General features: G+C 37.3%; 2 protein-coding genes across 3 annotated transcripts; both read left to right on the top strand.

The window, feature by feature from the left end:
- The first annotated feature begins 2020 nt into the window (after window positions 1–2020).
- On the top strand, window positions 2021–12426 carry LOC129266199 (tubulin alpha-1 chain-like). Of its 2 annotated transcripts, none has more exons than XM_054904041.2 (3): window positions 2021–2362; window positions 9888–10110; window positions 10802–12426. In XM_054904041.2, the coding sequence occupies exons 1-3, from the start codon at window positions 2360–2362 to the stop codon at window positions 11932–11934; spliced, it is 1359 nt and encodes a 452-aa protein (XP_054760016.2). In that variant the 5' UTR covers window positions 2021–2359; the 3' UTR covers window positions 11935–12426. The 2 variants fall into 2 exon arrangements, with proteins under 2 accessions (XP_054760016.2, XP_063959904.1); XM_064103834.1 differs by lacking the exon at window positions 2021–2362 and adding an exon at window positions 4673–4997.
- Window positions 12427–18019: 5593 nt separating this feature from the next.
- On the top strand, window positions 18020–23399 carry LOC129266200 (tubulin alpha-1 chain-like). Its single transcript, XM_064103833.1, has 3 exons — window positions 18020–18330; window positions 20887–21109; window positions 21786–23399. The coding sequence occupies exons 1-3, from the start codon at window positions 18328–18330 to the stop codon at window positions 22916–22918; spliced, it is 1359 nt and encodes a 452-aa protein (XP_063959903.1). The 5' UTR covers window positions 18020–18327; the 3' UTR covers window positions 22919–23399.
- Window positions 23400–24065: the final 666 nt, after the last annotated feature.

Raw genomic sequence — 24065 nt, 5'->3', positions numbered from 1 at the left:
TTTGAGCACGATTTTAAATAAAGAACGAGTTGTGTATCTCAATCTCGCCTGCTGAACATTACAATCTTGTTTTTTTTTATGCATATCCGGAATTATTGGGGGGGGGGGCAAAATGATATGTTTGCCCCCCCCCAATATTTTCATTGGTGGGGCGATCGCCACCTTCCCCTGCCCCCCCCCCCCCCCCCAGGATCGACGCCTCTGCGTGTGAGTGATAAAAAATTACACCTCACTGATCCCAAATTTAAAGAAAAAAAATGTGTCATGAACACATAATTCTTATATATTGCCTGAAAGAGGTATTTTCTCCCTAATAACTTCATACCATATTTATGTGGTACGTGCATGTTAACGTTTGGATAATCAGGATGTATTTTATAATAGTAATGATAATAATAATAATAATAATGATTAAAAAATAAATAATAATAATATGACTTATAAAGTGCCAAAGCCACTCTGTAGAGTGTTCAAGCCGAACAAAGAGCTATTAGTTAAATAAAATAGTTTTGAGAAGATTTTCTAAAGTCTTGACAGAGGTACATTTTTGATGTCTTCAGGAAGGCTATTCCACAAAGTGGGGCATGCATTTTTAGAGACTTTTGGAATAACAAGGGAGCCAGAAGTGGATGAGCGGATAAAGACGTACTTGGTCTGTAGTAATTGATAAATGAAAGACTGTATTGTGGTGCTGATCCATGAATGCTATGAATTATTTGTGATGTAAAGTTCGATTTGCGCCAAAATAAGGCATGGCTGCGATGAATGAATCCATACGCCAGTAATGCCGGGAACAGAGTCTAAAATCAAAATGTTATGTCCCGCATCTGTAGATGATATGCCCTCCACTCCAATATCATGTGAACCACTGATACATTCTAAAAACTACTATAAAAATTAATAGATAAGTGGTAAGTTGGGTGCAACTGTTGTGTCTAGTCATATTTCGCAACATTGGTGTTTTTAATACCATGCAACTATCTAACGCATGTCGTATAAACTTTTGGTCCCAGAGATAACTTGAAATTAATATTCTTTAGAAATGTCACCCATTATGATTTGTGAAAGGATTCAGCGACGCATGGCAATGCATCGCTTAGCAACATAGCACTTCAAAACACGCACGTATAACCAGTGCAAGGGGGAGGGAGCATGCCCCCAAGTAGGGCATGTCAGCGGGGGGGGGGGGGGGGGCTGGTCATTATAGGTTACCAGTGAGTGTTGTATTAATCACGATTGCATTGATGGTCGACTGCCAGAACATCGTGTTTCATAATGATGATCATAATTGTGAAGTTGTCGTGGCTCAACCTTAAACATTTAAACAGAATAAAGTCTTGAGGACCAATAAAGAGTGGGGGAAGGGCTGGGCTCTAGATCTAGTAACCATTGATTCTCCTGCCACATGCCCAAATTAGGATAGAATTGAAGCATACACCCTGTCACCCTGTTTTATTTTTTTGTCTATGATAACTTTTCTCATTTCACCGATGCCTCATGAATTTTTTTGTATTATGTTTAACGATTTTGTATCAGTGATTTTTCTGATTTTCTTGAACTGAATTCATGATATTTGTCGTACCTATATTATAAGTACTCTTTTATGTATCTATTGTTCTTATTCCTATCTTATTTTAACAGGACAATGTTAAAAAACAATCAATAATCTAAGCATGTTGTCCTGTTTAATGATACTTTATTTTATAATAAATAAATAAATGAATAAATAAAAAAATAGATAAATAAACAAATAAATAAATTGATTAATCAGAAATATATTGTGAACTTCCGTTTGACAAAAATAAAACATTAAAGTGGCCATTCCAAATGTACGACCACAATATACAACTCCTTCTTCATCATTCCAAAACATTAAACATTTGCAGCCCCCAGTCCCATCATAACCATTATTAATTTATTGACTGTAGTTGTGGATCAAGGGGGAGAGCTAATAGGCCTAGTCCCTAGAAAATGTTCCCCCATTTTTTTCTTCCCATTCATCCCCCCTTGCATGCCCTGTGATAAAACCCAGACCAATCCCTACACCGCATGCTACATTAGGGTTCTACGCCTGAAATGATTCTCTCGATCTGTTGGTCAGTGGCAATGAGCGTCCATTATTGCAGATCATAATAGCTACCATGGAAACGTTATGCACCCTTTGTGACTAGCTAGCAACCTAGATTCACCAGTTACTGACTGCTGAATATCAGTAAACAAGATATGAATTATGAATACACGGCCGATATGATAAACCGTCACATTTGGGAATTGCTCGCGCTACGCATCAGACGTCCTCGGAGCAATCAACCTACCGTTTTTAAGTACTTGTATCACCTTCAACAACAAATCTTCAATCATGGTAAGTTTATTTTATTTCTATAATCTGAATTGATATTTCTTTCATGCCGAGGTTGTCTTTTTACAGCAAAATAATGATATGAACGTTTACATTAAATTAAATATAAAATGATATTTTAGAAGAAAAAAATGCATTTGATCCTACAGTCTCTGCCACTCTCCTTTCTTTCTTTTTTTATTCTCTCCCACTCTCACCCACACCCTGCACACACACTCACACCCTCACACTCTCTCTCTCCCTCCTTCCATTTCATCTTCCTTCTTTTTCATATCTCACCCTCCTTTTCCCCTCTTCTCTCGTCCTTTCTCCCTTCATGTCATCCCTCTCTCATATTCTCCATTTCTTCCTTTCTTCTCTCTCCCCACCTCCCCCTTCCTCCACCCCCCCTCTCTCTCTCTATTCTCTCTCCCTCTCTTACGCTCTTGCACACAAACACACACGAACGCAGCCCTACCAACTCCTCACTTCCATCAATCACACTCCCATCACATCTCATTCTCCCCCCTCTTTTCTTACATTCCATCTCTCTCTCGATCTCTCTTTCATAAGTTCATAAGTTCATTTTATTTGTCTTCCAACTTTGAGTTTGAATACATGACAAACATATAAGTGTGTATGAAACAATGAGCAGAGTACATGATAAAACATACAGGTATATATAAAACAGAGTATGCAAAAAACATTGTTTTTAAATACATTATACAGCTTAAGACAGAAAAGACATAATTTTAAAGGAAGACGAGGAGACCTAAGTGAAGCAATGCTTGTAAATTAAGGTTCCTCATTACGAATTCAAAGAACATTGGATAAACAACAAAGAAATGGCAATATAATATGATATGATAACTAAAGAGAGAGGAGGGGAGAGAAGAGGGACACATTTATGTACAAAAGGGACAAAAAAGGGGACATGAGGACAGAGACCAGCCAGGCCCGGGAAAGGGGGGATGTTAAGTATTGATAATTTAGCATTAACTGATAAATAACACACGAAAAATAGGCTTTACGAATCACTTCCATAGTTACTCAGTAAATAAGATTTCAATTTTCGTTTAAACACTGTAGAACTGACAGCATGTGTAATGTCAGGGTCAAGTGCATTCCAAAACCTGGGTCCAGTGCAAACTAGAGTGCCCAAAGTGAACTTTGTTCTTGCACGAGATATATGGAGAGTGGAAGATTGTCTAGTATTGTAATTGTGTACTTGACTATTTTTCTTAAATATCAGTGCCAGGGCTGAAGGGAGACTTCCTGAATCAAAATCATACATAAGAGATCCTAGCTGCATAAAGTTCCACTTTCAATAAGTGATTGTCATGAAATAAAACATTTGTATGGGCACGATAACTGACATTACATATACTTCTAATAGCTCTCTTCTGAACAATGAATAATTTTTGCAATTGCGTTTTAAGTGAGTTGCCCCAGGCAAGCACACCGTAGTTTAAGTAAGGAACAATTAATGAGGAATATAATATAAATAAAATTTCTTTAGGGAAAAATGATCTCAACTTGTATATAACACCGGTATTTTTTGACAACAGTTTGCAGAGATGATTTACATGAAGTTTCCAGTTCAATTTCTCATCAATAAATAACCCTCTCTCGCTCTTTCTTTCCCCTCTCTCTTCCTCTCTCATAACCCCCTCCCCTCTGGCTTATCTATTAACTTAATAGCGTCATATAGTGGTTTGTGTATTTCTAACAATGTATACAATACACGGTAACCTATCAGCATCCGAAGAAGGTGTGATGCTTATACCGTTGCCATAGTAACCAAACATGGTGACGATACCCAACGCAATATAAGCCTGTTCACGGTTGTAAACTGCGCACGAGCAGAAAAAGGTCATTGGAGACAACCATGAAGGTGGCTTTCAAATTCACTGACATAGGCATTTGTGATTTGATGATTATTCATGTATTCCTTTCAAAATATTTATCACATCCAAGCTGAAGAGAAATAAATAGAGCCTTCATAATCCCTGGTATTTGACAGTAGCCTAAACAATAGTCAAATGTGCCAAAGGCAGACAATAAAACAGATTTCCAAACTTTATCCCTGATGTACTATTCTAGTCACCTGGTCTATACAATGCCTTTTGTTCTTAGAATTTGAATACTCTACCGGTATTAAAGCTTACGCAACAACTACATTTGAAAATGATAGTGCTTATCCTAATGAAAAATCACAAAGGTCATTTGAGAAAAGTTGATCATGAGCTAACCGTGAACTGGCTTATAGCATACCTATCAGCGGAAACATTTATAATGAGATCGATAAATCATTCAGACGACAATTGCGCACCCGTTATTTACAGCGTTGTTAGACACGAAGATAGAGATGAAATGATCCACGGACCAATATCATGAATACCATTATGGTTATTTGTACATTCTATCAACAGGATTGATAACATCTTTGTATTAAGATCGATCATAATTCTATTACGTAACATTCGTATAAGTCTTCAGAGGATAGCATTTCCCAGGTGTTAGGCAGTGAAATTCACACAATGCAATTCAAAGCAATCAAAATTCCACACAGGGCCAGTTCTCTATAAAAGGCCCTAACCAATGAATAGGAACCATCTTTTTCAAGTGTGACGGCAGTGACTACACATCTATCTTCATGGTGAGTATTGAGGAGACGTGAGCCTACGGTCTCCTTTTTTCTTGTTTTTTACTCTATAGATGCTACCATTCCTTTGCCATAGAATGGCATGAATCTTTAATATTGGGTGACATTCCCGGATATATTATGAACATGTGTATCTATGTAAAAAATTGTTATGCCTACATTTTGAATTATCCCTCATAGGGAATCTTTTACAAGAACCATTTTCGTTAAAACATGTTTAAAAAGCATCGATTTGGATTAATGACATCGTTATAACATGGACTTGCGCAGGCCTCTCCTTATAACCTAGAGTACATTGTACAGGCATTTTGCACCACGCAGGGAATCTTCTTCACTGCTTATAAAAACGATGATCGATATGCTCTTGTGTTAAATTTTAAACAAGTTAAACAGTTGTACCAGGAGCTTCACAACAGCGATATTATCGCTAGATATCTCACAGCTCGCGTGGATAATACTTAGACTTCCTACTGTGCCATTTTACATTTTGGCATAACCCGATTGGTTAGTGGCCACTTCAGTTATTTGATATAGTTTGCTGTTAATTTTGGAAAAGCCAAGTTTTGAGACGAAATTCAACTATCATCAATTTGTTGCTTGTAATATTAAAGGGATGGTCCGGGCTGAAAGTATGAATAACTTAATAAATAGAGGAGAATTCACTGAGCAAAATGCCGAAAATTTCATCAAAATCGGATAACAAATAACAAAGTTATTGAATTTTAAAGTTTAGCAATATTTTGTGAAAACAGTCGTCATGAATATTCATTAGGTGGGCAGATGATGTCACATCTCCACTTGTTCTTTTGTATTTTATTATATGGAATTAGGTTTATTCAATTTTTTTCCTCCAAGAACTAGAAAAATTGGATTGACAACTGATTTAGTGCATTAGATATTTATTGCTGCATCTTATTTCATTATAAGGGAGACATTATTGACACAAGTATAAAATATTATGATTTTATGTAATAACATAATAAAACGGAAAGTGGAGATGTGACATCATCAGCCCACCTAATGAATATTCATGACAACTGTTTTTACAAAATATTGCTAAACTTTAAACTTCAATAACTTTATTATTTGTTATCCGATTTTGATGAAATTTTCGGCATTTTGCTCAGTGAATTCTACTCTATGTATTAAGGTATAAATATTTTCAGCCCGGACCATCCCTTTAAGCTTTACATTCCTCAAAAGGAAAAAAGCCTGATAAAAAATGCTTAATTAAAACATGTTAAATGATTATGGATCTGGAAGGAACTTCATGTTGAAATGAAAAATTCTAATTGCCAAGATGTAAATCTTGTCCGAGGTTTACCAGACAACAAAAGATAATAAACGCAAATTTCCTCCATTGAATAGTTCATCCGTGCAAGGCGCTTAAATGAATAGCACATTACTATTCTTACATTAAAAGAGGTAGCTAGTATATTTTCACTAGACTTTGTAAATAGGTTACATCCCAAGCATGAACATTCTTTTGCTGATAGACCTTCCCATTCATTCACGTTGTCCTTGACAACCTACATTGAAGATTTGTCAGACCATGGACCTATATACATGTACATGTATTCTTGTTATCTATTCATTGAACAAAGAAGAAACACAATTTAAACAGATTGGATTTTCTAGCTTGACAAAGCACCTAATTATCCTTTCCAACGCATGATACTTAAGAGTATTCCAAATTCCCGAAGTGTACAACAAGTTGGATTAAGTAACCTTTTAACCTTTCAAAAGTTTAGAATGTATGCAGACATGCATTCCGACACGTTTGGTATTTGGTAAAAACACTGGACAGAGATCCATTGTTAGTCTAATCAAAGTTGAAATTTCTTCCACCCTGTACTCATCTTGTACAAGACTATCAACCATGAACCATAATCCTTGTGCCAGGCAAAAGTTATACAATATGCTACCAAGAAGACTTAACTATATTTGAAGTTACTTTATATAATACATGGATTCTCAAGAGAACTTATTACTGAATTTTAACAATCAGTCATCTGATATAAAAAACATTGTATAAGCTATTATGATCCCCTAGAGGATGCTGCTTTGATTTGTACATTTTGTATCGCTGAAATTGAGTTTTTTCATTACTAACTCCTTGATCACAGGGAAATACAAAAAAAAAATTGAACTTGTGATGATAAATAGTTTGAAAATAAATGAATAACAATAAAACTGGGATTTCTGGAAGCGAGCTCTCGAGGTCTGTTTTACAGGGGAAAGTTAAAAATACCTGACTTGGCACATCTAGGACCTAACCTGGTTGGTTCATTTATTGTTCACATTTTATTATTCAATCAGACGACAATGTAATGTCATGTATCAAAAATTGGACATCGAAGTGTCATAATTTTACTCCACAACCTATGATTGATCTCAATCACTGCTAATATCGTTAGCATGTTAATAGGCGTCGCGATCATGTTTTGTAAGGTATCTGACCTGCCAACTACCAACATAAATGTTTAGGAGTCGATTTCTTGCACGGCATCTATGCCATAGAACAATAAATTTTTAAAACATGTTTGTTTTTCACAAGCAAATGAATACTAATATCATTAACTATTTCAAATTGATACGTAAGTTTGATTAGAAGAATAAACTCCAATGTATCTTTGCAAGCTGTGCTGTAAACTACATCCCCGACCTCGACCACCACTATGCTGATAATCAAGGATTATTGCATTAAGGCAATTTACTGCCTACAAATCCTTGTTCAGCTCCTTGTCTCAGTTACAGTGTTTGACAGCAATAGAACACTTTATCAATTGTAACTTTACGTCACAAATAATTCATAGCATTCATGGATCAGCACCACAATACAGTCTTTCATTTATTAATACAGTCTTTCATTTTTAAGAGTTGTCATGAAAGTTATTTTGTACGATGAGAAAAGTATTTGAACATCACTACTTTGTTCCCTTCAAGTATGAATTCATTTTTGTTAATTGCTTTTTCTAAACTACTCTTCTCAGGTTAAAGGTGCACAAAGAGTACTTTCTAGTATTCACCAATTGGAACCCCCTCAAAACATCTAGTAACTGAATTACAGTTTTTTACACTTTATACCATCTGACCATGATGCCTCAGTAATTGTACCTCGTTTCATCATTAATTAATTACCTCCTTTACCACTTAACCTTTTGATTTGATTATAGAGAAATATTTTGACTTTTGATATCTGAAGCAAGATATTATTTTCATCCTACGATGAATCTTCCAACATTAGTTATTCTTATCTTAACGTCGATTATTACATATGGCTCTTCCAGTGAGACCATTTTCACCTCTACTGCTGATGTTGAAAGCCTTAAAATGATATAAAATTATTAAAATATTTCACATTTATATCAATGGATTATATAGAAGTATGATATGTACTTGATTGGATATAATTTGCAAGATGAATCGATGAGGAATATTTCAATGATCAATTTCCTCGGATTCATATCTCACCCTCAACTGGGTTGAGTGCAGCACATGGTGGGTATATTTATTGCAGAAGGAAAACACATCATACCTGGACTTCGAACCCACGTCCGTCTGATTGAAAGACGAGAGTCGTAACCACTAGACCACGGCGCCCCATTAAAACACATACAACAAATTTATACGAACCAAATGATTATTTGGTGTGTACATCTTGAAAAATTACTTAAGTGGATTGGATTGTTTTTAGTTCTTTACATACAAGATCTTTGTGTTTTGTATGACCTTAGCCGTCTTTGAAAAGATGGTTCCTATTCATTGGTTAGGGCCTTTTATAGAGAACTGGCCCTGTGTGGAATTTTGATTGCTTTGAATTGCATTGTGTGAATTTCACTGCCTAACACCTGGGAAACGCTATCCTCTTCGACTTATACTTCATTATTACTAATAGAATTCTAATTATACTTCATACTATTTGTATAATTTACGAATTATAGTACACTTTACAGATAACAGATTGCGAGTCTTTAAATTTGTATCCAAATTTGCTAAATGTACGTTTATTAGTCTATAGAAATTATAATGAATATATTCACGCAACCGTCGATTTTCTTCAAACTAATTGACGTATATATCTCCCAAGAAAAGAAGCGAATCAGCTTGATCTCAAAGTAATCGACTTTTGACATGACGACTAGTACATCTGAGAACAACAACAACAAGAAACAGACATGATAGAAATAATTGTGATTAAACATGAATTAATCCTTAAGCCTTGTTTATTTTCTTTTTTTGTTTAACATTCCACTGTTTTGTTAAACTTATTTTTCATTCTTTTAAATTCCTTTTTATATAATACTTAACTGGTGACTATTAGAAGATATCAAATGCTTAATTCCACATTCTGAATTTCATTATATCAACGATTTGCGGGAGGCATAATGTTAATTAGATATTTTTTCAAGGGTAAACAAAGAAAATTTGTAAATAATTACTGGAATACTAAAAACGTGCAACGTTATGTCCATGGCCCTTTGAAGCGGGGGTACCGGGGTGAAGCACCCCCCCCCCCCAAAAAAAAAAAAAAAAAAAATCCTTGCCAAAGGCAGCACTTCCGGGTATTCTGGAAGATGTGTGAAAAATAAAAAAAATGTTACCAAAATGACCTATATATATATATATATATTTGCTTTTGAAATTTACATCAACACCCGTTGCCACGGCCCTGGTTATGTCGTTGAAGATCATACACCAATCCATTTGTGAAAACAGACCAAGGTCCAAGGTTTTTTTTTAAGTAACAATAGGAAGTTCAATATATTTGCTCATGGCTTCAAAACTTGAAGGCCGTCATTTTTTACGCATCTTTTATGATTTTGAGATCAATCGAAAAAAAACCCCACAAATCTTACTGCAGATATTTCATATTTATTACAGCGTGAATGTATCTCTATCCACGTCGGTCAAGCCGGAGTCCAGATCGGTAATGCCTGCTGGGAGTTGTACTGCCTTGAGCACGGCATCCAGCCTGATGGTCAGATGCCATCAGACAAGACCATCGGAGGTGGTGATGACTCCTTCAACACCTTCTTCAGTGAGACTGGGGCTGGAAAGCACGTTCCTCGGGCCGTATTTGTCGATCTCGAACCAACTGTTGTCGGTAAGATTAAACGAATTTTCGTTCATTTCTTTTCCCTTTTAAATTTTTTAATTATTCTATTTTATATCCGGCATGTTAAAAAACCAATCAACCTAATATGAATTTATGTTAAATATATGTTTATATTAATTTCTTATGCCATGCAACTGAATTAATCTTGAAAGAAATGAATCTTGAACCATCCATTCTCCTTGAAGAACCATGATATTTGACAATGCAATTAACTACATACCACTTGAAAATATCAATACAAAAAATGCATTTTTGAAAACTATTTGCATCTTGTACGATGGAAACGATAATTTTCTAGTGCAAACAAGAAACAAAAATTTGCACCCTCTTATTCATTCATATATGGTGCAAGATTACACCAATAATTAAAATAATATCTATATTGTTGCACTAATAGTACATTTTGAACTTTATTAATAATGCATACATCAGGGCTCACATTCCTGACAAAGCTAAATCACATCAAGGACCATTCCATTTGGTGACGAATCATTCCCAACTGAATTATTTTGGTTTAATTAAGGATAATTTAAATACACGTAATTGAAGCACACGGGGTCAATTCGTACGCTGCATATTCATTTGACTTCGTTGGTGTTCTTGAAACATGTAAGTTATGAGCAAGTACAAGATGATCGAATCTATATATCCATTAAATACCACATCTCTACCATTTCAGATGAGGTACGCACCGGCACCTATCGCCAGCTCTTCCACCCAGAGCAACTGATCACCGGAAAAGAGGATGCTGCCAACAACTATGCCCGTGGGCATTACACCGTAGGAAAGGAGCTTATTGATATTGTCCTTGATAGGATCAGAAAGCTGGCTGACCAGTGCACAGGTCTTCAGGGATTCCTTATCTTCCATAGTTTTGGTGGTGGCACCGGCTCTGGCTTTACCTCCCTGCTAATGGAGCGTCTCTCCGTTGACTACGGAAAGAAGTCCAAGCTTGAGTTCGCCGTCTACCCAGCTCCTCAGATCTCTACTGCCGTTGTCGAGCCCTACAACTCCATCCTTACCACCCACACGACCTTGGAACATTCCGATTGTGCCTTCATGGTCGACAACGAGGCCATTTACGATATCTGCCGTCGTAACCTCGACATCGAGCGTCCCACCTACACCAACCTGAACCGCCTCATCGGTCAGATCGTCTCTTCCATCACTGCTTCTCTTCGATTCGATGGCGCCCTCAACGTCGATCTAACAGAGTTTCAGACCAACTTGGTACCCTATCCTCGCATCCATTTCCCACTGGCTACCTATGCTCCAGTTATTTCTGCCGAGAAGGCATACCACGAGCAGCTCACTGTTGCTGAGATCACCAACGCTTGCTTCGAGCCTGCCAACCAGATGGTGAAGTGCGATCCTCGTCATGGTAAATACATGTCATGTTGCATGCTCTACCGAGGTGATGTCGTCCCAAAGGATGTCAATGCTGCCATTGCAACCATCAAGACCAAGCGTACAATCCAGTTCGTTGACTGGTGTCCAACTGGCTTCAAGGTCGGTATCAACTACCAACCACCCACTGTCGTTCCCGGTGGTGACCTTGCCAAGGTCCAACGTGCTGTCTGCATGTTGAGCAACACAACAGCAATCGCCGAAGCCTGGGCCCGTCTTGACCACAAGTTCGATCTGATGTACGCCAAGCGTGCTTTCGTCCATTGGTACGTCGGAGAGGGTATGGAGGAAGGAGAGTTCTCCGAGGCCCGTGAAGATTTAGCTGCTCTTGAGAAAGATTATGAAGAGGTTGGAGTTGATTCCGTCGATGCAGAGGGCGAGCAAGAGGAAGGGGATGAGTACTAGATAGCTAGAGATCTCATCATCTATTCTTAGTTCGATTAATATTTTTGTTTTTTTTAACACAACATCGTTAAAACCTGTTTCTTCATTTAGTACAACTCCAATTTGCGGCTCGCGTTTGTTTACAGACCTCGTTACAAACAAAAGTACTCCGACTTGGTAATTTTTCGTGTTTATGGTGAAATTTAATTACATTACAGATACTTTAATACAGAATTGTTTGCAAACTCAATAATCAAAATCAATATTTCTTATGTCAGTGATTCAGTAAAGCAGTGGCCTTCCCTATCGCTTTACAAACAATTAAATGTGAGCCCAAATTTATCCCCCCCCCCCCCCTCAAAAAAGAAAAAAAGTCAGTAAAGTATATTGCGTAAGTAAGTTTAAAAAATATGAGAAGGGTTGAGTTAAATAAGATCCAGAAGGGCTGAATAAAAGAATTTATATGAATTTTCCAGGTATCAAATGCAATAAAATAATTTTATTTCAACCTGATCACATGATTTGCAAGTTCAATTACCTTTTTAATGTAAAGAGTGGGATGGAGATAAAAAGATAAATATACATGTGTAGAGAGGGAGAGAGAGCGAGCGAGTGAGATAGAGACAGAGGTGGGGGGAGCCTCGATATGTGTGTCTGAAATGAATGCTAAATAATGTGTAATTTTATCTGTGTGCTCGGGAATGAAAGAGGACAGAGAGAGCGTGAAAATAGAAGTAAAGATGTGTGTGTATGACAGTGTGTGTGGTGTGAGGTGTACGTCGGTGGTTAATTATTAAGAGACGGGGGAGATTGACTGATTTTAACTTAAGTTAAACAATGAAATTCCAGCATAATTCGAAAGAGTGTGAAGATTTCATGGTTTGATAGGATGAGAAAGTGGGTGGGAAGATGTGGGAGAGGAAGTTATATAGTTTGGGGGTGTGTGTTGTTGTGGATCCAGATTGATGTTAAGGTGTGTAAGGGTGGGACGATATGTGGGTGGGACGTGTGTAGGCCGAAGAGACAGTGTGTGAGAGAGCGTGTTTGCTTTTGTGGGTGGGTAGTGTGTGTGTGTTAATGACTGTCACATATGTCAGTTGGATAATGCTTATGTGTGAGTGTGTGTTGGATCTAATTTTTGGCGGAAAATGGAACTAGTTATGTAACAATGAATTTAATAGATCTGAGTTACGTACAAAGGGACTGATTCAAACGGAAGAAAATGCACTGTAAGAAATGAAGTGCTAATTTAGCACTTACAGTGCTTGTATAGTGACTGCACTACGAGTGCTGATTTTCTAGTTCAAATTTAAACTAGAATATCAGCACTCGTAGTGCAGTCACTATACAAGCACTGTAAGTGCTAAATTGGCACATAATTTTTTACATACAGTGTGGGAAAAAGCCGGGGTGACTTTTTTTAAATAATAATTTTCCACACTGTCCAATTCATGATCAGTAAACGAATATAAAAAAGAGAACATATCATGTGATACTAGATTTATGAAGGGCACTGGCTTATAGACTGCGGCGCTTGTGTACCTCCCCCCCCCCCCCCCCCAAGAAAAAAAAACGTAAGCCGAGAAAAAGGGGGGATATAAGGTAAAATATTAAACATGAAACAAAATGACAAAATACGCTACAAAATTAGACTTTCATTTTAAAAAAAGGTAAACTTTTTGCTCGCTTGATACTTGCAATATAATTTTTGTAGGCCAATGTTGTGGAGTATAATTTTAAAAATGTAGATTTAATTAAATGGTGCAATCAACCTTTCAACGAAGAAGAGGAAATACTTAGAAAATACTAAGGACACACGTATATACATGTATGCTATTATGGGGTTAAAACTTAAACAACGAAAGCCTGTTTTGGAAGCATGAACAAATTGTGAAATTAGAATAACTCCTCTCGATCAAAAGCATGTAACATTGACGGTAGTCTTGATATCTAATTGTCAATATTCATGACCAGCAGAGGCGTCGATCCTGGGGGGGCAGGGGGGGGGGGGGCGATCGCCCCACCAATGAAAATATTGGGGGGGCAAACATATCATTTTGCCCCCCAATAATTCCGGATATGCATTAAAAAAAAACAAGATTGTAATGTTCAGCAAGCGAGATTGAGATACACAACTCGTTCTTTATTTAAAATCGTGCTCAAAATGTCCGCTTTTCAGATTGGAATATAAAAAATTTCAGCTCGCGCTTCGCGCTCGCATCATTTCTGTAGCAAAAACCCATACTTTTCATGATTAAATTGGTGAATGTAAATGTCCCATTTTCAGTTCTAAGCCTCAAAAGAACTGCTTCAATTTGCAATCATCTTTTCTTGGATATATAGCTTGTTCTTTATCAAAAACGTCCAGTAAACTGTCATTTTTTCAGATCGAAATATCAAAATTTTCAGCTCGCGCTTCGCGCTCGCATCTATTCTCTTTTAGATACAAATCTTAATCATTGGTACCAAAAATGCTTAGAATATCAAGTTTTCAGCTCAGAATATAAAGAAATTTGAGCTCACTCTCGGCACTCGTACTATCTGTGTAGTGAGATACGTGTCTGTGTCTCATGAGTCATACATATATATAGATATATACATATATATATATATATATATATATATATATATATATATATATATATATATATATATATATATATGTGTGTGTGTGTGTGTGTGTGTGTGTGTGTATATATATATAATATATATATATTTGTATGTGTGTGTGTGTGTGTGTGTGTGTGTGTGTGTGGGTGGGTGTTTTGTACGATCGAGCGCCTTTGGAACGTTAATGATTTCGCCCCCCCCCCCAATCTGAAAAATGGATCGACGCCCCTGATGACCAGGCTATGTCCACGAGTACAGTGAAAAGGGTTTCAACTTTCAAAATGAAAAAAAAAAATCAGGATAGAAGGGCCTACCTCTCATCCCTCTCATGAAATTCAAATATTTGGACATTACTCAGGTAAGAGAGAACATGGCAAAATACAAGTATTTGGGGGTATTCTGAAATTGAAGGATGATTATTTGTTTCGGGTCTGGCTTGTATTGAAAGCCCCCAACCCCACCAGAGATCATATAGTATTAGGCATATAATAATGAACACTGATCAGACTGAAACTTTGTTACATGACCTCGCACTGGCGTACATATTTTCAAGACTAAGAAAAAAGAGAGAGAGAGATAAAGATATAGGAAAGCAAAAGGAAATAAACATATCATTTTCTGAATATAATGTCAAAATCTTTTACGAAATTAGATCTTTATATTTAAAGGTAAAAAAATGATCGCGCGCTTCGTTCGCCCGTAGCTTGTAAGAAATTTCGCCAGATATGCCATGTAGTCTAGCCCCCTCCAAATTTCTGGCTCAAAGCGCCACTGGGACCTCGTGTGAGAGAATAAACAACTCTACTCGTAACCAAGGAGCTTCAAAAGTAACCATGCAACTGCATACAAACTGCATGACCCAGGCAATAAGTTGAAATTCATAAACCTTCTCTCTATAGATATTAATCTTTTTGCTTCATGAAAGGAATCAACGACGCGTGAGAATTGATGGGTTGGTTTATAACAAGCAAGGGATGTGTTACAGTCACACCATTGATACACGGACAGAGCGACCGATGATAAGTCAATGGCAATAACGTTATAGCTTTTGTCGGTCTGGGTCCTGTTTTATCAATGTGACTGCAGCCATGGTAACATCGTATGATTCATACTTTAATATTATTGTGTGATAGGAGGAAAGGTTGGGATGATGACTATTTAATGTCTTTTTTATTATTATTTTCAGCACGCAAAATGAAGTTTACCAAAAAGTGAGTTACCTCGGAAAGATCATACACAGCAGGATTAAACCATTGGAAAAAGTTTAAATTCCAGAGTCACGTCAATAACAGCGGAAAGTTAATTTGTTTAGGTAGAATACTGCTTAAAATTCTATGATTTCATGTTAAGGACATAACTATTGCATATTGTGAAATAGATGCAAATCGTCTTGGTACAGCGGTTTCCACTCTCACCTTGCAATCAGAGGGTCGTATGTTCGAATCCCACGGTGGCCGAGCATCCCTGTCAAGGTATCAACTTTGCCACTCCCTACCCAGCTTATAAAATGGGTAGACCTACCCAGTGGATAATGATTTGAAAAAAACTCTCCTATGCCGAACCATTGAGTTGGAAACTGTTAGAGAAACACTCCACAGGGAGTGGATAATGTGCTTGTAATGTGTGTTGGCATGCCAGAATCATACACAAGTGGGAATAAAACATTCGTTAAGCGCTTATAAATGTTGTTCCTTCGATATCCCTGTATAAAAATTACAAAAGCAGAATATTTATAATAATTATCACGCCCATGTCGCCACATGAACTGGTAGTGCGTCTTCAAAGAGGAGAAGATGGGGAAATAAGAGGTATATTTGTACGTTGCTCATACATACCCTTCAATTAAAGGTCAAGACCACCCCAGAAAAATGTTGATTTAAATGAATAGAGAAAAATCAAACAAGCATAACGCAGAAAAATTCATCAAAATCGGATGTAAAATAAGAAAGTTATGACAATTTAAAGTTTCGCTTATTTTTCACAAAATGGTTATATGCACTACTCCAGTGACATGCAAATGAGAGAGTCGGTGATGTCACTCACTATTTCTTTTAATTTTCATTGTTTGAATTATTATACAATATTTCCATTTTTACAAATTTGAAAATAAGGACCAACTTGACTGAATCATAACATGTTAAACAATGGCAATACCACATGTTGAGGGAGGAACAAAACTTTGTTTCACAGGTAAACGGGGAGAAAATGTGAATATTTCATATAACTAAATACAAAAGAAATAGTGAGTGAGTGATGTCATCGGTCCCCTCATTTGATTACCGACCAGGATGTGAATATTACTGTTTTGTGAAATTAAGCGAAACTTCAAAATGTCATAATACTTTTTTATTTTACATCCGATTTGGATGAAATTTTCAGTGTTATGCTTGTTGGATTTTCTCTTTTTATTCAAATCAAGTTTTTGTTGGGATGGACTTGTCCTTTAAAAAAAACTTACCACGTTGATGATGCAATTACAGGATTTAAGATGATTACCATCACTATTATCAGAGTAAGTGTCACGCAGGGGCAGAGGTGATTATTCTTCTATGTCTTTTCCTGTAGTGATACAGTGAGGAGAAAGAGGGGGAAAATAAGAAATTGAGTAAAAAGGAGAGATATATGCATCGTTACCTAGTAATAATTATATTGAGAAAAAATATGATGACGTTTCTAAGCCGTCTTTGCCCCTAATCAAAGTGCCCTGGTGCCCCTGACCATAATCATTATTCCACAGCACTATATATTTATCTAAGTCCTTGTCCCCCGAAACCCCATTTTCATTAAAGGGATGGTCCGGGCTGAAAATATTTATATCTAAAAATATAGATTAAAATTCACAAAGCAAATTGCTGAAAATTTCATCAAAATCGGATAACAAATAACGAAGTTATTGAATTCTAAAGATTTGCATTATTCCGGTGAAACAGTTCTAGGCATTTCTTCATGAATATTCATCAGGTGGGCTGATGATGCCATAACCCCACTTGTTCTGTTGTATTTTATTATATAAAATTAGGTTGATTTAAAAAAATTCTACCAAGAACTAAAACAATAGGATTGACAACTGATTAATTGCATTAGTTATTCATTGCCATAACTTATTTCATAATAATGGAGACACATCATTTACACATGTATGCAAAAGTAAAAGAATTATGATTTCATGTAATAACATAAGATAAAGGAAAGTGGGGATGTGACATCATCAGCCCACCTTATAAATATTCATGACGATGTGCATATGAGCTGTTTTCACAAAATATTGATAAACTTTAATATTCAATAACTTCGTTATTTGTTATCCGATTTTGATGAAATTTTCGGCATTGTCTTTTGTGAATTTTACTCTATTTATTTAAATATAAATATTCTCAGCATGGACCATCGCTTTATAGACGGCAGAAGCTGCAGATCAGGGGTGGGGTGTCAAGTGAGCCATGACCCCTAGGTATTTTCGGGGGGTGACCCTCTGGTAAATTCTGAATCCACCCTTACTCGAGGGTTCATCGACGCCTGAAATGATTCTCTCTGTTGGTAAGTTACATTAAGCAACCATTGTTGCAGATCATAATAGCTACCATAGAAACGTTATGCACCCTTTGTGGCTAGCTAGTAACACATTCATCATTCGCTGACTGCTTAATATTAGTAAACAAAACATGAATTATGAATACAGGCTGATGTGATAAACCGTCACATTTGGGAATTGCTAGCGCTACGCATCAGACGTCCTCAGAGCAATACATCTGTTTGATATATTTTCTTAGCATTTTTGTCGCCTTTAACGATAAATCTTCAAACATGGTAAGTTTGTTTTATTTTTACGATTTTAATTAATGTTCCTTTAATGCTTGCTTTACAGCGGATTGACATTTTTAACAGAAATAAATTAGATGATTTGCCTTTTTAAGCGAGTTGATAATTGGAATAGAAAAAGAAACAGTTTCTTACGATATCATCATTGTGTTTAAAGGGAAAATGTGTATTTTTCGTAACCAGATAAAAAGATATGTATTTTAGGATATAGTATTTTGATTTCCTTATCTCACTCTCTCTATCTCTCCACCACGCACACTCTAACAAACAAACAGACTAATATACATATACACACACCATAGTCTTAGAAACGATATAATGTACACCTTTTGTGGCTAACTAATAACACACACACACACATTCATATTCTCTCTCTCTCTCACTCTTTCCAAGGAGCTTCCAAGCTCCTTGCTCTTTCACTCCATCCTTTATTTTTACACCATTTTCGCCTCTCCTTTTTCCCTCTCTCTCCGCGTTTCCGTATATCACTATCTCTCTTTGCCTCTTCCCCACGCACACCCTTATGAACATACACACACACCATAGACAATGACGTTATGCATTTTGTGGCTACCTAATAACGCGCGCACACATTTTCTTCAATTTTTACTCCCTTTTCGCCTAATTCATCTCATTTGTTCCTTTCTCTCTCGGCTTTTCCGCACCTCACTATTTCTCTTTGCCCCTCTATTTTTAATCCACGCACACCCACCCTAGCATGACGAAGAATAGAGGGGAGAGAGAAGGAATAAAGTACTGAAAGGGGAGCGAGAGAGGGAGAGGGCAAAGATAAGTGGGGAGAGACAGACAGAGAGGGAGGCACACACACACACATATATATATGTAGAGAGAAAGGGTCAGAAAGAGAGGGGGGGGCAAGAACGAGAGTGCAAACGTGGATTAAAGAGAGTGTGACTTAATAGCGTGCTTAGACAATACTAAAAATATACAAACCAATTAATTACTTTGGTAAGACAGTAACATAAATATTTTTAGTTTTCTCTTAAAGGAGTGGATGGAGGGGGCCTGTTGAACATCTTTATGGAGGGAATTCCAAAATTTGGGGGCAGTGAAAATAAAAGTATTTTGAGCAAAACGAGTTCTTAGGATAGGTAAATGAAAGTTATCGGCTTGTCTGGTAGGATACCTATGAAAATTGTTATTTTGAGAAAACACATGAAATGCAAAAGGAACCATACTGTTTTTAAACATGTACATAAACTGTCCAAGCTGAAATTGGTATAAGTCTTGAATCTTTAAAATTTTATAATCAAGGAAAAGCGGATCAGTGTGAGAACGGGGTGTGAGAATGAAATAATATATATTATGAAATGAACATATACACACGCACACACACTCTCTCTCAACCTCCCTTCATTTCTCTTTCTCCCCCTCTCGTTCTTACTCTCTCTGTCTCTCCCTCTCTCTATCTATTCATTTCTCTCTCTCTCTGGCTTTTCTCTAAACTTAATAGCCTGATAAATTGAAATTTGCATTTCTAACAATGTACATAATACACAGTTATAAATCAACATCCGTAGAAGGTAAAATATATTATGGCGTTGCCATAGTAACCAAACATGGTGATGATGCCCGAACGGCGTGGCGTTGTTTCCGTTGATAGGCACCCCACGGCGCGCCGTGGCGTGCCTATCAACGGAAACATTCCTTATGAGATCAATAAATCATTCAGCCGACAATTTTGCATACATTGTTTATAGCCTTGCTAATCATCTTATACCATCCAGGTGGAATAAAATAATGTACGAAATTATCAACATGATTGCTAAAGCATTTTGGAAAAAATCATAGCACTACAGATACTATGTTAATATGTTTCTTTCTTGGTTTCTAAAATTGCTAAAATAATGTCCGTATACTACTTTTGCTAAGAATGTAAAATGAATATATTTACGCGACTTTTTTTTTTTACTTTTCTTTACATTTTAACAAAATAAAAACAAGCAAACCTAGTTTGATCGGATAGTGGTCGGGTTTTATAATGATTGCTATGCCTGTGAAATAAAATAGAAGTAAACATGTATCAATCCTTGACTTTTGGGGGTTTATGCTTTTTTATATTCCATTATGATATCAAATTATTTGTCATGGTTGTAAATTGCATTTTGTATATTGATGTTGTTTCCTTTAACCAGAGATAGCTGATTTTATATAAGGGGATAAGACAGGCTAAAAAGTCAATTCCCGATTTGATACGATTATATTAGCGGAATGTGAAGGGCGAAAATGTTCATTTAGATATTCTTCGTAAGAGTAAATAAAGAAACTTTGAAATTAATAACTGAAAGCCATAACCTCCCCTATTGAAGATGACCATTTGTATTTCCATAAATACTGGAAACGATTAAGATCCGGGTTTGATTTGTTTCAACGTTGGTGTAATAATAGGAAATGGAACATAATTATTTACTCATAGCTCGGAAAAGAGTATAGGTTGCCATTTTTATATTCATCATCATTCATGATTTTAAAATCAATCTAAAAAGACAAATATTTACAACGGATATTTAATATTCTTTACAGCGTGAATGTATCTCTATCCATGTCGGTCAAGCCGGAGTCCAGATCGGTAATGCCTGCTGGGAGTTGTACTGCCTTGAACACGGCATCCAGCCTGATGGTCAGATGCCCTCAGACAAGACCATCGGAGGTGGTGATGACTCCTTCAACACATTCTTCAGTGAGACTGGGGCTGGAAAGCACGTTCCTCGGGCCGTCTTTGTCGATCTCGAACCAACTGTTGTCGGTAAGATTACACAAATTTCTGTCATGTCTTTTCTTACTATTTTTTTTTTGGGGGGGGGTGGAAATTCGTTTCATATGTATCTCTTTTGTAATTATGCAGCTTCTTGAATTTAATTAACTTAATATAAACTTGTGTTAAATATATGCCTTGTGATGATCTATGCCTTTTTGCTGAATTAATGATAATGTACTTTGCTTTTTTCAAATCTTGATCCATCCATTCTCCTTAATTTTGAAAAGTTGAATTCAATATCGATTCTTTGAGTACCAACTTTTGCATATGTGAGGGGGCAGTGAGGTGAGTCAGCTACATACGATTTAGAAAAAGTCAAATTTCCTTTTTGTACACGAAAGTTATTCACACATTATTTTTAGGATGCAAGCTAGAATTTCCGAGTGCAAACAACCATTGCTGCATTTAAAGGTGCAAATTTGCACTTTGTTCTTAATGTCCACATTGGGCTCACTTACTTGATATAGCTAAATCACAGACCATTCTGTTTGATGAGGAACCTCTCCAAACTGAATTAGTTTTATGTTTACATTAGGATAATGTTAATAGTTCAGGCACACGGGATCAATCGATACTTCAAACATTCCCTTTTCCATCTTTTTTCTGTACTATGAAGTAAAATGGTGGTATTCATCTATCAACATCATATCTCAATCATTTTCAGATGAGGTACGCACCGGAACCTATCGCCAGCTTTTCCACCCAGAGCAACTGATCACCGGAAAAGAGGATGCTGCCAACAACTATGCCCGTGGGCATTACACCGTCGGAAAGGAGCTTATTGATATTGTCCTCGATAGGATCAGGAAGCTGGCTGACCAGTGCACAGGTCTTCAAGGATTCCTTATCTTCCATAGTTTCGGTGGTGGCACCGGCTCTGGCTTTACCTCTCTGCTAATGGAGCGTCTCTCTGTTGACTACGGAAAGAAGTCCAAGCTTGAGTTCGCCGTCTATCCAGCTCCACAGATCTCTACTGCCGTTGTAGAGCCCTACAACTCCATCCTTACCACACACACGACCTTGGAACATTCCGACTGTGCCTTCATGGTCGACAACGAGGCCATCTACGATATCTGCCGTCGTAACCTCGACATCGAGCGTCCCACCTACACCAACCTGAACCGCCTCATCGGTCAGATCGTCTCCTCCATCACTGCTTCTCTTCGATTCGATGGCGCCCTCAACGTCGATCTGACAGAGTTTCAAACTAACTTGGTACCCTATCCTCGTATCCATTTTCCACTGGCTACCTATGCTCCAGTTATTTCTGCCGAGAAGGCATACCACGAGCAGCTCTCTGTTGCTGAGATCACCAACGCTTGCTTCGAGCCCGCCAACCAGATGGTGAAGTGCGATCCTCGTCATGGTAAATACATGTCATGTTGCATGCTGTACCGAGGTGATGTCGTCCCAAAGGATGTCAATGCTTCCATTGCAACCATCAAGACCAAGCGTACAATCCAGTTCGTTGACTGGTGTCCAACTGGCTTCAAGGTCGGTATCAACTACCAACCACCCACTGTCGTTCCCGGTGGTGACCTTGCCAAGGTCCAACGTGCTGTCTGCATGTTGAGCAACACAACAGCAATCGCCGAAGCCTGGGCCCGTCTTGACCACAAGTTCGATCTGATGTACGCCAAGCGTGCTTTCGTCCATTGGTACGTCGGAGAGGGTATGGAGGAAGGAGAGTTCTCCGAGGCCCGTGAAGATTTAGCTGCTCTTGAGAAAGATTATGAAGAGGTCGGAGTTGATTCCGTCGATGCAGAGGGCGAGGAAGAGGAAGGGGATGAGTACTAGATAGAGATTTCATCATCTATTCTTAGTTTGATTAATATTTTTGGTTTTTTTAACACAACATCGTTATAAACCTGTTTCTTCATTTAGTACAGCTCCAATTTGCGGCTCACGTTTGTTTACAGACCTCGTTACAAACAAAAGTACTCCGACTTGGTAATTTTTCGTATTTATGATGAAATTTAATTACATTACAGATACTTTAATACAGAATTGTTTGCAAACTCAATAATCAAAATCAATATTTCTTATGTCAGTGATTCAGTAAAGCAGTGGCCTTCCCTATCGCTTTACAAACAATTAAATGTGAGCCCAAATTTATCCCCCCCTCAAAAAAAAGAAAATCAGGAAAGTATTTTGCGTAATAAAGTTTTAAAAATATGAGAAGGGTTAAGTTAAATAAGATGCAGAAGGGCTGAATAAAAGAATTTATATGAATATTTCCAGGTATCAAATGCAATAAAATAATTTTATTTCAACCCGATCACATGATTTGCAAGTTCAATTACCTTTTTAATGTAAAGAGTGGGATGGAGATAAAACGATAGATATACATGTGTAGAGAGAGAGAGAGAGCGAGTGAGATAGAGACAGAGGTGGGGGAAGCCTTGATATGTGTGTCTGAAATGGATACTAATGTGTAATTTTGTCTGTGTGCTCGGGAATGAAAGAGGACAGAGAGAGCGTGAAAATAGAAGTGAAGATGAGGGTGTGTGGCAGTGTGTGGTGTAGGTCAGTGGTTAAGTATAGGAGAAAGAGACGGGGGAGATGACTGATTCTCACTTCAAGTTAAAAAATAAACTTACAGTAACTGAGAAACGTAAGAATTACATAAGAATGAGGAAATCTTGGAATAGCCTAAGTAATGAATTAGTAAATGCACCCAGTGACCGCAGCTTCGAGAATGGACTGGATAAGTATTGGAGATGTGAACCTGTGAAGCACAAGTTTAATGCTGACCCACCAGGACATGATCCGGCCAACCTAAAGAGGAGACAGAATTTGGAGCTGAATATAGAGTCCTATGGGGTGTTGCAAGAAACTTGCGATTGAACACAAATCGAACGCAACTCCCAAAATTGAGCGTAAGTCCTCCGATTAAACGCAAATCTGCAATTGAACGCAAGTTACGTTCAATCCTGTTGCAAGA

The sequence above is a fragment of the Lytechinus pictus genome, chromosome 8, assembly GCF_037042905.1.
Source record: "Lytechinus pictus isolate F3 Inbred chromosome 8, Lp3.0, whole genome shotgun sequence".
NCBI lineage: Eukaryota > Metazoa > Echinodermata > Echinoidea > Temnopleuroida > Toxopneustidae > Lytechinus > Lytechinus pictus.
Note: the sequence above shows the minus strand (reverse complement) of the source record. Positions and strands in the feature narration are given on the sequence as shown.

What these genes read in the sequence shown, in the direction of transcription:
- LOC129266199 (XM_054904041.2), top strand. An exon ending in TCTCGAACCAACTGTTGTCG is followed by an intron (nt 10,111 to 10,801) that starts GTAAGATTAAAC and finishes CTACCATTTCAG; the next exon opens with ATGAGGTACGCACCGGCACC.
- LOC129266200 (XM_064103833.1), top strand. An exon ending in TCTCGAACCAACTGTTGTCG is followed by an intron (nt 21,110 to 21,785) that starts GTAAGATTACAC and finishes AATCATTTTCAG; the next exon opens with ATGAGGTACGCACCGGAACC.